The 15,861-nt window shown below is 52.7% G+C and overlaps 1 protein-coding gene across 5 annotated transcripts in view; it reads left to right on the top strand.

Moving 5' to 3' along the window:
* MTMR3 (myotubularin related protein 3) overlaps positions 1-14,994 on the top strand; it is an 84,533-nt gene extending 69,539 nt beyond the window's left edge. For 4 of the 5 annotated variants that reach the window (XM_062010343.1, XM_062010342.1, XM_062010344.1 and 1 more), the window contains 6 exons: positions 830-1,000; positions 3,613-3,758; positions 4,405-5,821; positions 7,795-7,905; positions 8,406-8,494; positions 12,130-14,994. In XM_062010343.1, the coding sequence (XP_061866327.1) occupies positions 830-1,000; positions 3,613-3,758; positions 4,405-5,821; positions 7,795-7,905; positions 8,406-8,494; positions 12,130-12,301 (2,106 nt within the window). In that variant the 3' untranslated portion in view covers positions 12,302-14,994. The remainder of the gene's footprint in view (positions 1-829; positions 1,001-3,612; positions 3,759-4,404; positions 5,822-7,794; positions 7,906-8,405; positions 8,495-12,129) is intronic. The other variant, XM_062010346.1, reaches the window with a different exon arrangement.
* The last annotated feature ends 867 nt before the right edge of the window (positions 14,995-15,861 follow it).

Here is a 15,861-nt window from a genome sequence, read left to right as displayed (position 1 = left end):
ATTTCTGTTCCTTTGCTGAAGATATGTAGGATTTATGAGCTGTGTTCTATTTTCTTTTGAAGTGAGCAGCTCTCCTAATAGAAACGTGCCTGGGATGGTCAGAATTAGTCCTCAAGGCTGGAAAGCAGGTCTCTGATAAGCATAAAAGTTTTTATGAAGTGTCAGATCCACTAAGAGATTTAAAGCACATTCCTGTGATTGGGGATGACTTGAATTACCACTTGCCAGCTCAGCCATGGAAGTGGCTTAGCTCAGTTGTGAAATGAGATACAGGAGGTTGCAACTGGCTTGGCAACACGCTGCTCAGCTACAGGAGCTGTGTCCTGAGTGTTCTGGCCTTTCCAGAGGAAACCTTGTAGTTGGACTTCATTTAAACATCTGAATAATCCCATGGAAGTCATTTATATGATTAAAGTCCAGTTCATATGAAGCTATTTTGTCAGGCTGGGGCCACAGCATGGAGTGAACAGTGCTGAGAGTTTGTGCTGCATTGTTGTTGTGTAACGAGGCACCATGATTCTCCTCTTGCCTCCTACAGGGTTGGAATCAGTGAGGCTTTTATACTGGCTTGTGAGCAAATATTATGCCTTTAAATTTGGTGTTTATTCCTGATTGGGGTTTTTTTAGCTGTGATTTTAAAAGACTCTGCTATGCTTGAATTGTTTTGCACTTGGTTTATGAGGGAGCATGCAAAAACCCCAGTCATCCAGGTGTATGGTGTCAGCCTTTAGGAAGGGGGTGAAGTGCCCTGCAGAGGAAGGATTCGTTGTTGCTCACAGTAAGCTGATAACTTCTTCCAAATGGTAACCCTTGTATTTGGTCTGTGCAGGTGAAATTGGTGCAGCACACCTACTCTTGCCTCTTTGGTACATTCCTGTGCAACAATGCGAAAGAGAGAGGAGAGAAACACACTCAGGAACGGACCTGTTCTGTCTGGTCTTTGCTGCGGGCAGCAAACAAAGCCTTCAAAAACCTGCTCTACTCTTCCCAATCTGAATCTGTATGTATCCTCCCTTCCCTACCCCACGAGGAGAGCCCCTTTGGGGGGTCTCCCAGACATCAGAAGTGTTGTACCTTACCAAAACAATACCCAAACTTGTAGCAGTGGGACGTGGTAAGGGCTGAAGTGTCACTGTGGAGACAGGTGTTTCCAGATAGGTGTGCTCAGCTCTGCTCGTGGCTGTTTGCCTTTGAATAGTCTGTTCAGTCTGACTGTTCAAGTCTTGCATTAAGTTTGTTGATATTTGAGGAATGTCAAATGCAGCTTCAGGAATTTCTCTGTGCTGGAAATGTGTGTTCTGTAACTAAATATTTTGTGTAACAGAAAACGTTGCAGTGCTTGACAAATAGACCTTTCTAGAGAACTAAGGTGTGACAGAGGGGTGTCACACAAACCTAGACATTGGGTCTGTTCTCCCAACTGAAACAGAGCAAGTCAGATTCTTTAGTATTATCTTTATGTCTCTGAAAACATTCACATTTTCAGCTTTGCTCTTGGCTGAAGCCTCTGGGAAGGAACTTGGTGACCCTTTTCTGTGTTTGATGAAAGGGCACAGAAGGCACTGAGGGGTACAGTATGGTGAGCATGTGAGCAGACAGTCATCTAATGTCATCACCACTGGGACAGCAAGGACTTTTATAAATATCTACACCCTTTTTGTTTATGAAAGTATCAGCCACCATAAACCCAAGTGTAAGGGCTGTGCAGTGTTTTCACGTTGATGGATGTGGCTTTTAGTTGTTCCTTAGAGGAAAATGAAAACCTGGCTTAGCAGGAGAGAGTTTATGCCTTTGTTATAAAAAGACTACCTTTATCTGGACATCAGCCCTGTGGCTGGCTGTCTCCCTGGAGACCAAACCTGCAGCCTGCACTCAGACCCTGCCCAGATCCTGCTGGTCATTGTGACAGGCAACATCAGGGAGAGCCCTTCAGACTTTTCAACCTGACTTTGGCATCCTAAGAGTGAATCTGATAGCAGAAAGCATGAGATGCTGCAGGTAAAAATGGCTTATAAGGATTTTAAAGCCATGAATACATCCAAACTTTCCCTGAAAATGCCAACAGGTTTGCCCAGGAGGAGCTTTGAGAGTGATCTTCCAGTGGGAAACATGGACAGGCAGCTGTTCTGCCACAGAATCCCAGCATGGTGGGGTTGGAAGGGCCCTGCAGAGCTCACTCAGCCCAACCCCTGCTACAGCAGGTTCCCCTTGCTCAGGGGGCACAGGAATGTGTCCAGGTGGGTTTGGAAACCTCCTGAGAAGGAGCCTCCACACCCTCCCTGGGCAGCCTGGGCCAGGGCTCCCTCACCTCAGCACCAAAGAAGCTTTTCCTCATGTCCAGTGGCACTGCCTGTGTGCCAGCCTGTGCCTGTTCCCACTTGTCCTGTGACTGGCCACCACAGAGCAAACACTGGCAGGTATTGATTGGCACTGATAAGGTTCCCCCTCAGTCTCCTCCAGACTGAACAGCCCCAGGTCCCACAGCCTTTCCTCAGAAGGAAGATGCTCCAGTCCCCTCAGCATCTTGCTGGCCCTGCACTGGCCTCTCTGCAGCAGTTCCCTGTCCCTCTGCAGCTGGGGAGCCCAGAACTGGCCCCAGGACTCCAGATGAGGCCTCATCAGGGCAGAGCAGAGGGGCAGCACAACCTGCCTGGACCTGCTGGTTACACTCTTAGTGCACCCTGTCCTTAAGCTGCCCTTACACACTCTGTGCTGCAGCGTGGTTGCAACCTCTGTTCTCAGGAACTGCTACCCTGAGGTGTTCTGAGCTAATGAGGATAATTTGTCTGTATGTGGGAGTTTTGGTAATTTCCTGTCTTGGGTTCATCTTTTTGTGCTTTGACTTCAGTGTTTAAAGGTACTTCTGCAATGTAGCCACATCTGCTGTAAAACTTCAGCCATTTAAGTGCAGCATCCATCAAAGTAAGCCCCCCTGACCCCAGCCCTCCCTCTGCTCAGTGTCAGGGAAACCTGTTTCTCTGCCATTGCTTTTGCACAAGAAAGCCACCAGGGAAAACAAGAGACTTGATAGTGTGAGCCAAGGTGTTTCTAAACTGAAACAGAAAGCATATTGCACAGCCAAGGAATCCCTTTTAAGACCAAGCTCCCTCTTCAGCAAAGTATTTGTGCATGTACTTAATTTTTACCATATGAGTGCTTCCATTAAGGACAGGGTTAGCTTTGATGAATTGAGCCTGAAGAAGGGGTTATTAGTTCAGCTCTCACATGGCACAGTATAACACCAAGTACAAGGAAATCTCGGTGCTAACAATGAGCCACTGAATTCTTCAGCAGTTTAAGTTGCTCAGCAGCATTATTGAGGTGTAGATTCACACAGAGCACATTGCAGTAGTTCATTCATGGGGGAAGCTGAAAGGCAGCATTGTTTTGCCTCAGCCTCTCTCCCTGAAAGAGGAGATAATTACATAGCCAAGGGTAGCTGATGAAAAATGCCATAGCTGCTCACTGGCCTTGGGAGTTGGAGATCTTGCAAAGCCTCCCAGCTGCAAACCTGCCTCATAAACTGACACAATCAGAGTTGAACACCTTGCTGCCTTCTGGGAGCGAGCAGTTTGCCTTTGCTGATCCTTGTGTCCTTCTTCCCTCTCTCAGGTGCTGTATCCCGTGTGCCATGTGCGTAATTTAATGCTCTGGAGTGCTGTTTACCTGCCCTGCTCTTCCCCCTCTACACCTGCTGATGACACCTGTGCCCCATACCCTGTGCCAGGCTCTAGCCCTGAAGATCAGCCTCTGGGCAGGTGAGCCTAGAGCCCAGAAATCCCATCCTGTAAAGTAAGATCAACAGAGAATATTGTGGGATTAAAGAGGAGGATACTTGTGGTGGGAGGGAAGTATGTTTTCGCTGATTTCTTTGTGGGATTGACCTGCCCAAAGCAGTGTGTCGTTGTTTCCCTTTTGAAAGGTGCTTAGTTTCAGAGGTGAGAGCATAACAGGGAGAAGGTTAACCAATAGAGTTATGCTCTGGGTATTGCATTGTCTTGTGGGATTCCTTATATCCTTGGAAATAAGCTTTTGCTTGCTCCTCTTGCATTTGAGCTCATTTTCTGTGGTGTGGAGCTATTTCTGTGGGTTTTTGCACACGTGAATTAGGAGGTGTGACCAGCCTGTAAGCATTTGTGCTTTGTGGTAAAGGGACTATTTTGGGAGTGTTTGAAGTCTGATTGAACATGTTTTCCTGATGGCAAGCAAAGAAAGCAACAAAGCAGCCCTGCACTACAGATGGCCAAGATATGCTCTGAGATATTGCTTCGTGGAAGTCCATTAGTCACTGTCCTAACTGGGGGAGGGGGAGGAGTTTTTAAACCATAACAACTAAATGTCTAAAAGGAAAAGAAAAACCCAATTCCATCTGACTTTGGATCCTGATGGTTTGTACCTTTGTAGGTTACCAAAGACAAGATCATTTGACAATCTGACAACAGCCTGTGACAGCAGCGTGCCTACAAGCAACCGCCGCAGCAGTGACCCCAGCCTGAACGAGAAGTGGCAGGAGCACCGGCGCTCCCTGGAGCTGAGCAGCCTGGGCAACCCCAGCGAGGATCCCTTTGAGGGAGACAGCCTGAGCAAACAGGGCAGGGCTCCCCTTGGAGCAGAGCTCTCTGTTGCAGCTGGAGTGGCAGAGGGACAGATGGAGAACATATTGCAGGAGGCCACTAAGGATGATGTTGGTCTGGAGGAGCACTTAAGGGGTAGCCTAGAGGCAGGAGGGAAAGGGGATGAGATTGGCCTGGATAAGGAGAAGAGAAGTGAAAACCTGCATGAGTATGGCAGTGACCCCTGTGCGAGGGCTGAGGCAGAGAAGGGCGTTGTGCTGAACAATCCTGCGTTCAATCCACATCCAGTCTCACAAGGTGCTTCTGAGCTTAAAGGACAACAGGATGAGCATCCTGATCTCAGTAACGCCATCCAGAAGTTACCTCAGGGCAAAGGGCTCCAGACTGTTCCTTTGGAGGCCTTTGTGAAGAGAGACACTCAGAAGAACCCGGGGGAAGAAGGCGTTAGCAGACTTGAAGGAGAAGCGGAGAGCCTGTGCAACGCGGCGCAGGCCAGCCTTCCCTTCCCTCTTACAGTCCCACACGAGGCAAGAACATCCAACATTGAAAGCTCTACAGAAACCTTAACAGAGAATGAAGCAAAGCAAGAGCCTGTTCCCAGGAATCCTTGCCATAGACCTCACCTGAGCAACAACAGCGCTGATGAACTCTGTCGAACAACTGAAAACAGGCCGGAGGGGGAGAGCGTGCTAGAGCTTCACAGACTGGGAACAAAAGCACATAGGACTGCTGGTAGCAGCACACACCTCCCGATGCCTTCCCCTTGTGCCTTGCCTTTAGCTGAATGTAAAGATGAGATTGTGTGTAATGGAGAGCTGGAGCCTGAGAACAAGGCGACGGAGAAGCCCGCGGGGTTTGGCGTGGCGCAGAAACACCCCGCGAGCAACGGCCACTGCGTCAATGGCGAGGACGCTGGGCTCAAGGCCTCTCTGAGTCGGCAGGTCTCCACAGCTAGCTGTAGCTCTGCACAGCTTCACTTGAGGAACTTGCACCAAAAATGGCTCTTTAGTCACCTTGGTAAGCAGCAGGCGGCCAGCAGCCCAGACCAACCCGCCAGAAGTCACCTGGACGACGACGGGATGCCCGTGTACACCGACGTTATCCAGCAGCGCCTGCGCCAGATAGAAACTGGCCACCAGCAGGAAGTGGAGACCTTGAAGAAGCAAGTGCAAGAGCTGAAGAGCAGGTTGGAGAGCCAGTTCCTCAACAGCTCCTTACGGCTCAACGGTGATTATGGAGACGAAGTGGTAAGTGAGCTGGAAGTTAGGCTGCTGCTGGCAACCGTGGGCGCTCGGGCACTGGATCCCACCACACTGTCAGCTCTTGGGCCGTTGGTCAGCCAGTGGTGGTCGTTTTGGCTGTGTAGGCTTCTAGAAATCTCTCAAGATGATGAAGGGAGTGGAGCATCTTCCTTGTGATGAGAGGCTGAGGGAGCTGGGGCTCTGCAGCTTGGAGGAGCCTGAGGGGTGAGCTCATTCATGGTTACAAATGCATCAAGGGTGGGTGTGAGGAGGATGGAGCCAGGCTGTGCTCAGGGATGGCCAGGGATAGGACAAGGGGCAATGGGCACAAGCTGGAACAGAAGAGGTTCCAAAGAAACACAAGGAACAATTTCTTCCCTGTTGAGGTGAGGGAGCCCTGGCAGGGGCTGCCCAGATGGGCTGTGGAGGCTCCTTCTCTGGAGACATTCCAACCCAGCTGGATGAGTCCCTGTGTGCCCTGCTCTAGGTGGTGCTGCTCTGGCAGGGGGGTTGCACTGGATGAGCTTTTGAGGTTCCAGCCCTTGAGATTCTGTATTCTGTGAAAAGAAATACAGTCACTGACCTTAAGCCATTGCTTGAGTGCAGCACCAATGCAGAAAACACGCCAGAGTCCTGCTCTGAAGCAGCCTTTGGACACAGCAGTTCTGCAGAGACCTGCAAAACTTGCTTTTTCAAAGGCCCAGTATTATTAAAGGAAAAGAAATGAAGAGAGGAAAACTACTTGGGGAGCAGGCAGGGAGGAGAGGAGGAGAGGGACATGGAGGGGAAGGTGAGAAGATGACTTTGAGTCTCCAAACCAGAGTTTGAATCTTCCTGTGGGTCTGATTGTGGGGCAGAGCATTGGCCTGTAGCTCCTGAGGTTGGCAGAACACCCATCAGAGCTGCCTTTTCCTCCCTGCATGTGTTGGATGTGCCTGCTAAACTGAAGGGGAAAAAAAGAGAGACTTTTGTTTAATGTGATGGTGTTCAGAAGTGGCAGAGGTGCTGGATAGTCCCAGGTACACTGGCAGTGAGAAACAACTCAGAGCCTTCTTGGCTCTTCCCCTTGGAGATATCAGCACTAAGTGCTCCTTTTGGGCAGCTATGTAGCCCATCTCAGTGGGCTTGTGGCTCCTGTCACTGGCCTGGGCTTGGATTCCTTGGCACAATCAGGTGCTTTGGCTTCATTTATTACAGTCCCACTTTTCCAAGGGCCTTCCCAACCTGCAGTGTAGGGCTGCACGTGAGAGCATGCTGTCCTCTGCAACATTCACCACTTTTAAGAGCCTGAGCTCTACCTACCATTTGTACCTCAGCCTGGGAGTAGCAGGTTGTCTTCTGGAGCTCCAGAGCTGCCCATTCCTCAGGCACAATAAGATGTTCACTCAAGGTTTCTTGTTATTGTTGATATATTATAAGGGCTGGATGAGTTTTAAGTCACTTTGAATACAGCCCGAGCTGGATAGACCATATTAAAGAAGCATTATTCCCCCCCACACACCTATACATGGAACAAATATACTTCAAACTCTGGGTTTCCCATGTGAGATTTGGCTTGTATTTTCCCCAAAGGACATCTCTTACCACTGTTAGTTTTGAAAGTGAAACAACCTTGGAAAGGAAACATGACCCTGACGTTGGAGCCGCAGACGGCAACTGTTCCGCTTCGTCACCCAAAGCATTGCCAGGACTTCATGCTGACACAGCAGAAACCAGATCTTAAAATCCACTCCACCTCACACTGTGTCATCAAAGGGTCAGAAAGTGACCTGCTGGAGCTCTTCTGCTTGGTTATTTTTCAAGGCACACTGTGCTGTCACTAGGTGGCTGCCTCTGCCTCTCGCCCTTGCAGCACAAGCACAGCCTTGCCCTTTGCTGGCAGGAGGCACTTCTTCCACTCCTCCCCACGATCTGGTTTTTGTTTGTATGGAAGCAGGAATGTGGGAAGGGTCTGTTCAGCTGTGTTTGTTTGCCAACAGACTTCTATACCCGACTCGGAAAGCAATCTGGATCAGAACTGCTTGTCTCGCTGCAGCACAGAGATTTTCTCTGAAGCCAGCTGGGAACAGGTGGATAAACAGGACACAGAGGTACAGCCTAAAGCCCTGTAAATTGCTCCTTCTTCTGGTAGCGTGGGATATTCATAATTCAGCTGATCCTAAAGCTTTTGGTCCTGGGCCACTTCTTGGGAACTGTCCTCCTCACATTTCACTCGTGTCTCAGACTTTCAATGCCGGTACCTGTGCCTATGAGCCCTCTGCGTGACCTCCTCGAGAAGCTGTGCAAGGGATGGTTAGCTAAAGCAGCCTTAGGTGGATATTCTTGGCCTGGATACTTCTAAAGCACAGAAAAAAAACCACCAAGGAATTGGACTCTGTGGCTTAATTTCAGTTGTTCTGGCAGGGACTTGGTGTGTCTGTTCCCACAGGGAAGGTTTCTGTCCTCTCTCTTCAACTGTTGCAAACAACTTGTGCTCTTAAAATACAAGTGCTTTCCTGCTGGTGCTTTGCTTTGAATTTGTGAGCAGAGATGAGATGGGTTTGTTTCTAATTGCCCTCCCCTTGACAAATTTGGCTGTTCTTGCTCCCAGGTGACACGATGGCTTCCAGACCACCTCGCCGCACACTGCTACGGCTGCGACAGCACCTTCTGGCTTGCCAGTAGGAAGCACCACTGCAGGTAACCTGTGCATGGGAGGGAGGGAGGGAGGGAGAGTCCCAGCTTGAATTGTGCCCTCTCCTGTTACACCAGCAGAGGGTTTTCTTTTACACATAGTTCCTTTCTCAAGGGCAAATGTCAGACAAGTGTTTCAGAGTAGGACAGTGCATGTTCCTGACAGAACCGAGTGCTCTGGAGGAACAGAACAGTGTGTGCTGCTCAGTTCCAGTTCCTGCAGAGCTTATGCTTAAAAAGCCAGACTTGGCATCTGCTCCACCCCAGCCTAACCAGATCCCACCTTTTTCCTCAGGCCAGGTTTGCAGGCTGATTGACTTTTTGAGAGCCTGTAAGTAATAACCAGTACTGGGTTTTACCTCTTAGCATTCAGTAACTTAGTGCTGCAAATACACCAGTAGCATCTTCTTCCTATTTCTGGTTGTAAACCTGCTCCTTTCCTTCTCTAACTGTTCTGCCCTTTTCATTGCATTGCTCTTTAAGACAACCTGAAAAGGACATCCATGGGAAACAAAAGCTATTATTCTGTGCCAAGCATCTTGCCAGCAGATGCTACGAGAGACCATGCAGGCAGCAAGGGCTTAGTGAAGAACAGAGGCCTCTTGCTTAGATCAGACTCTAGGTAGGGAACAGAGAGTCTCAGATTTCTAAGTTCTAATTCAAATGAGTTCCTGTCCCTGATTTCTGGACATGAGGAAGCTCAGGAGAGCCCTCAGTGAGCTGGGTGGCAGTGACCACATCTCGATGCTCCAGTGCTTTTTGAAGTGGTAGGGAATTATGGACATCTCTTGTGGTTTGTGTCCATTTCCTATTTGCTCCATCGAGTCTCCCTGTGAAGACAAACCCAGGGAAGGACAAAGAGAAGATGAGTGGCTTTGCTTTACTGTTTTTTGCACACCCACTCTCTGCAGACTGGAATGTCTTAGGGCTTCAGGTGAAAAGTGGAATTATACAAGTCTGAAGAGGTTTGGGAGAGCTGAAGTGAGGTTTTGCTGTGCCCTTCTCCCCCTGGTCCCTGCTGGGAAGTGTTTCCCTTCCTCCCAGCCCATGAGCATCTCCATGTCCTCTGCTCTGGGGAGCTCCAGCTGCAGGGACACCCTCAGGACACCCCAACACCACGAGGAGTTAAAATGGACTCAAGGCTTCAAGTTTGGTTGCAGATTTCCCTTGAGGATCTTTGTTTCTTCAGCTTTCAGGTGTGTGAGCAGGCTGTGCAGGTAAGCTCTGGTTGCAGTGGTAGAGCCCATCAAGAGCAGCCAGCAGGAAGGGCCAGGGCTTGCAGAGTGGCCACGTCCCAGCAGCCCAGTGCTGAGGGGCAGTCTGCTCAGCACCTCACCCACACTGCAAAGCAGTGGAGCCTCACACCTGGGGGGCCTTGAGCAGGGTATAAATACCCAGCTTCCTTCAGTGCCACTGCTTCCTTCTTGTGCTTGTTCCTCTCTGAGCTCTTTCTCCCCTCCTTGCAGGGACATTGACCATGTTGATGAGATCTGGTGAGCATTTCCAACAGCCTCTGACTGTTGTCTGTCCGTGTTTCCCTCCTCACTTCTCCAAACTAACTCGCTCTCTTCCCCCTCTTTGTTTTTCACTTGCCTACAACTCACTAGCAGTCAGCTGGGGGTGGCCAGCATGGTGTGGTGGATGTTTTGGTCCATACAGACAGGCTCCTCTCCCCACAGAAAGGCATTTAAGGCTTGGCTGTGAGTAGCTTCAGCTGGGATGTGGGTCACTAACACTGGCCATCAGGAAACTGTGTGTGTGTGAGTAACACAGAATGCTCCACTTCTAGCTGAGAAGAGACTGCCCACCAGTCTTAGCCACTAGGTGTTTGGTTTTGATCCTTTCCCTTTTGGGATCCTTTTCCCTTTTGGCCTTACTTTTGGGAGAGGTCCATGTGTTACCACCCAGTCCCAACAGTGCTGTACAGTGTGTTGACAATAAGCCTGCCCCTGGCAGAAGCAGGTAATGCAGAGCTGGGGGAGGGTTGGTGTCCCCCAAAGGGATAAACATCTGTGTCAGTGAGAAGCAGAGGTGTCAGCTGCATGATTTGAAGTCACCTTTCCTCAGAGGAGCAAGGTGGCTTTTCCAGTGTGTGCTTTAACCTCTCCTTTTACCCTCTCAGAGGACCACAGGGATAGAAGGAATGAGCTGCTCAGAGCTTCTGAAAGCTCAGGAGAGAACAGTTACAGAACACTTATTATCAACCACAAGAGGACAAGACAGTCCAAAAAGAAACCCCAAGCATGTGTTAGGAAGTTGGAGAGCTCCAACAAACAGATACTTGTATTAATCCCTCTGGTCCTTCCTGACCTCATCCGTCAGCAGTCAGCTGCTGCTGGGGAACTGCTCCTTGAGCAGCAGAGCTGTGGGCTGTCAGAGCTGCTTTTGCTGGGTTAGCACCACAGCTCTCACTCCTGCCATCTCCTCCCATGGCCATTTGTAACAGGAAGGCTCCTTAGGAAGGCTCCAGGCCTGCTGCAGAGGGCTGAGCTGCTGTCAGCCTCTGGTGCCAGAGTTACTGCTGCGAGACCAGGAGCCACGGTGCAGAGCTGAGAAAATGAGCCCATCCACATGAGAAATGGGATTCCTCTGCTGCCTCTTTCCCCATCAGTCACCAGCATCTGGAAATCTTGTCTCTTGGCAGTGAGGGATTAATCAAAGCTGCTGGCTGTAGGCAGAACTCTCTGGCAGCCTCTTGGCCATGGCCAATGTTTTTGTAGTGCAGAACAGTAACAGCACAGAACTCTGATGCCAAAGAGTTAATGGACAGGGCATCAGGCCTGGGGCTGGACTTGGAACATGCAGGTCCCCAGAGGCAGAGCTGGTGAGGGCAGGGCCCTGCAGTGCCTGCCAGGCTGGCTGGGACAGCAGCAGCAGGTTGGAGGGGCAGCTGTGAGAAGAGCAGGGAACTATTTTCAAGATCTGAATTGCATCCCTGCCTTCTGGGAGGCGCCTGCCCTCAGCCCTGTGCCAGCAGCACGGCCCCAGCCCTGCCCTGGCTGCTGAGCATGAGCTGCCTGGTTGCCCATGTCACGCTTTGCATGGCCCTGGCTGCCTCAGGTCACCGTGTGCAGAGCGCGGGGCTCCGGCAGCGGCAGCCAGACGGGCTTCCCTCCCTTCCCCTGCCCCCTCCTCAGCCCCCAGCAGCTGATGGAAACAGCACAGCACAGCCTGCCAGAAGAGCTGGGGAGGGTGAGCTCCTGCCTCCTCCAGGGCTGTGTGTCCCGTGACACAAAGGCAGTGACATGAGCAGGGGCCGCGTGCCCCGCGGGACAAGACCCCGATGGCTCTCCCCAGCCTGTCCCTTAGCTCTGTGCCCCCGGGGTGAGCAGCTCCTCAGCAGGAGATGGGGGGAGCTTACCCTGCCCGTGGAGGGGGAAGTGCTCTCTGGCTTGCCAGAGCTGTCACTGGTGAGGCAGTTAAGGAGCTGTAGCTCTGCAGCGTGCTGTGTGCTCCTACCTGGGGTCCCTTCCTAGAGCTCTGTGGCAGGAGGATGGGCTGGTGGGGTGCTGCAGGGTTCTCTGTGCCCTGGGGAAGGAGCAGCCTGTGCCAATAACACTGAGTGGCAGAGGTTTAGAACTCGGGTAACTCCATCAAACTGCTTCTCATCTTTTCCATTTCTCCTCTGTTCCCAACACAAGGAATTGTGGAAACGTGTTCTGCTCCAGCTGCTGTAACCAGAAGGTGCCCGTTCCCAGCCAGCAGCTCTTCGAACCCAGCAGGGTCTGCAAATCCTGCTACAGCAGCTTGCACCCCAGCAGTCCCAGCCTGGATCTCGAACTGGATAAACCCATCACTGCCACCTCAAATTAGAAGCTGCGGCCCGGGAGCGGCGTGGGAGCGGCTGCGGCGGCTCCTCCCCGGGCCGGGGGCGGGTTCTGGGCGGGCTGTGGCTCGGAGCACAGGGAGCTGAGCACTTTGGAGGCCGGAGCGTGGGGCACCGCGCCGCTGGAGCCTGGGAGTCTCCTTTTCCAGCTGTTTCCCCCTCCTCCCCTTTCCCTTCTGTCCTCTCGGTGTGGATGTGTCTACGCGCCTGCCCGTGTGTATATATCATAATATATATGTGTGTGTGTTTGTTTGCTGGAGGATGGTGGCAGTGGGAAGGGAGCTGGCACCAGGACCACGTTTCCTCGTGGTATTTGATCTGTCCCACTGCCAGACTGGTGCAGACAGACGCCGGAGTGGAGGCAGGGAGCCGAGGGGCAGCAGCCCTGCAGGGGGAGAGCTCAGCCCCTGTAGCGTCAGTGCTAGCGCTTGCAATCACTCCTCTTACTTCCAAACAAGAAACTGCTGTTTGGGAACCTGTTGCTGCTAGAAGACATGGGAATCTCTTTCCCAAGAGAGCACTCTCCCTCTCTGTTCTTAGAGTGGGCTTTAGTTCTCCACGCTGCGTGCCGGGGGCTGTGCAGCCCGGGCTGGGAGCGGAGCCAGGGCTCCGGGCAGCGCCTGGGCACGGAGCGGGGCCGGGCTGGGAGCAGCTCCCCCTGCAGCTCTAAATGCAGTTGAGCAGTGAGGAGCCCGTGGGAGGGAAGCAGAAGCCCTTGGGCTGCTCTCCCTGCCCCTCCTGCCCTCGCTGCCGAGCTGCTCCCGCTGCACTTTACTGACACTGCCCAACCCGCCGGGCCCCGGGGCTGCCTCCTGCCTCGCTCCCTGCTCCCTGCAGGTCACAAACAAACCTGCCTGAGGTTTTGATGGAGACCCGGGGTACATCACAGCTTCCTCTTCTTCCTTCTCTCCCCATCTGAGTCACTTTTAAAGTCACCTCAATCAAGTGTGAATTGAGTCTTTGGAAAGGAGCGTTAGGTGCTGGTCCCTTTGCCTTTGGGTAGAGCCTGCTTAGTGCAGTTTGGCCAGGAAGATGTAGATCCTGCTGCTGGACACAGCTCCAGCTTCTCCTGGGATGGTCTCAGGAGTCCCACTGGAGTCCTGGAGAGCTCAAAATCTAAGAAACCTTGGAGAGGAGATCCCTTCCCTTCCCTTCCCTTCCCTTCCCTTCCCTTCCCTTCCCTTCCCTTCCCTTCCCTTCCCTTCCCTTCCCTTCCCTTCCCTTCCCTTCCCTTCCCTCCCCATGGCAGTGGCATGATCCAAAGTGAGTTTCACCCAGGGAAAGCTGCCTCAGAGCATTTGTCAGGTCTGACAGGGAGCTGATGTTTTTAGTTTGGGTTTTGAACTCTCCCCCTGCCCCTTGCAGGGATGTGGCCCTGCTGCCGTGGGAGCTGGCACGGGAGCGGGGGAAGGCCGCTGGGACCCCAAAGCTGGCAGAACAGGGGCTCTGGGGCTGCCCCACATGGCTTTGGCAACGTTGTCTCTTACTGTCAGGAGGGAAAGACAAAGACAGGTTCTCCACCTGAGTGGTACCTGGAAGTGTTTGTCCCTACACCAGGGCCCCGAGTTGCTGGAGCAGGAGCTGGTGGAGCCCTTGGGGGGGGGGATGGTGGCCTTAGGGACACCCCCAGAGCCAGTGGGGCTGAGGGCAAAGGGAGAGGCTGAGCTGCAGCTCCTGCCAGGTGCCAAGAGGTTCTGATACGGGTTGGGGCTGTGCTGTACAGTGTGAATAAATGCTTGCAGCTCTGTAGTCTTTTTTTGATGGATGAAAGCACTTTTTTAATTAATGTTATTTTTGTGTGTGTGTAAAGGAAGAGGCAGCCCCTGTGCATGGAGACAGCTCTGTGCTGGAGGCAGCCCCTGTGCATAGAGACAGCTCTGTGCTGGAGGCAGCCCCTGTGCATGGAGACAGCTCTGTGCTGGAGGCAGCCCCTGTGCATGGAGACAGCTCTGTGCTGGAGGCAGCCCCTGTGCATGGAGTCAGCCCTTGCACAGCTCTGTGCTGGAGGCAGCCCTTGCACAGCTCTGTGCTGGAGGCAGCCCCTGTGCATGGAGTCAGCCCTTGCACAGCTCTGTGCTGGAGGCAGCCCCTGTGCATGGAGACAGCTCTGTGCTGGAGGCAGCCTCTGTGCATGGAGACAGCTCTGTGCTGGAGGCAGCCCCTGTGCATGGAGTCAGCCCTTGCACAGCTCTGTGCTGGAGGCAGCCCCTGTGCATGGAGACAGCTCTGTGCTGGAGGCAGCCTCTGTGCATAGAGACAGCCCTTGCACAGCTCTGTGCTGGAGGCAGCCCCTGTGCATGGAGTCAGCCCTTGCACAGCTCTGTGCTGGAGGCTGCCCTTGCACAGCTGTGTCCAGGGAGACAGCCCTTGCACAGCTCTGTGGTTGAGGCAGCCCCTTGCACAGCTCTGTGTCCATGGAGGCAGCCCCTTGCACAGCTCTGTGCTGGAGGCAGCCCCTTGCACAGCTCTGTGGTGGAGGCAGCCCCTTGCACAGCTCAGTGTCCATGGAGGCAGCCCCTTGCACAGCTCTGTGTCCATGGAGGCAGCCCCTTGCACAGCTCTGTACATGACCCTTCTCTCCCCACCACAGGAAAGTGCTCCTCTGTTTTCCATGTTGGTCCAAGCGAGAGGTGAATACTTTAGAATTGTTAAATATATAAATAAAAGTGAATAAAGTTGAGCCTTTTGCATGGGAGCAGTTGCTATAACACACTTGCTCATTTTTTCCTTCCCTTCCCTGTCCCCCACAGGGGATGAGTTTGAGGCTGAGCAGAAAGACCGAGCCCTCGGAGGCAGCAGCAGGTCTCCTCTTGCTCTTCCACCCTGTGTCTTTGTGAGGAACAGCCAACTGTTGCTCCTGGGAGGGGGAAAGGACGGGGAGCTGTGAGGGAGTCTCCTCTTCACAGTTCTCTTTCTCCTTTTAGCCCACCCCCAGGCTGACCCCGGGGCAGAGGCAGCCCAGGACCCCCACCCTGCATTCAGTGACCTTTGGGAAGAGAAGCTCCCGTCTCCTGCCTTATTCTCCCTGCTGGCTGGTGGAGCTGCAGCTCTGGGGGAACAAACCACCCTCCCTGAGGCTTCACAGCATTTAACCTTTTCCCAGCAGGTGCAAAACCTCAACTGCTGTTTGTCCTGCACAAAGGGCTGGTTCCTCCCCTTCCCCTGGGCCTGTCCCTGCGGGGCTGGGGCTGTGCTCCCCTCGCACAGATTCCCCCTGTGCCGCTGCTTCCTGACCTGTGCGGGGCCCAGGGTGAGGATTTGTCCCTGAAGAGCTCCTTGAGCAGCTGCAAGTTAGAGTGGGACAGGCCTGTTCTCACCAGGAGATGTTGTGCATGGGGTTTGTTGGCTCCGAGCTGCGGGGTGTGTGAGGGAGCTGCTGGCTGTGTTTCCAGCCTCAGCAAAGCAGGTGCTGTGCTTTGCACCGTTGGCAACACACCAAGGCAGGGCAGGTGTTCAGTTCTACACCAGAGCTGGATTTTACAGAGCAAACTTTCATAGGTTAGTTCTAAGAGCTTTCTCCCTGAGTCCTGACTCTGCAGCCTGGGGC

Source organism: Colius striatus, chromosome 17 (genome assembly GCF_028858725.1).
Source record: "Colius striatus isolate bColStr4 chromosome 17, bColStr4.1.hap1, whole genome shotgun sequence".
In the NCBI taxonomy this organism is placed as follows: domain Eukaryota; kingdom Metazoa; phylum Chordata; class Aves; order Coliiformes; family Coliidae; genus Colius; species Colius striatus.
The sequence above is the reverse complement of the archived record's forward strand: the minus strand, read 5'-3'. Positions and strand labels throughout refer to the sequence as shown.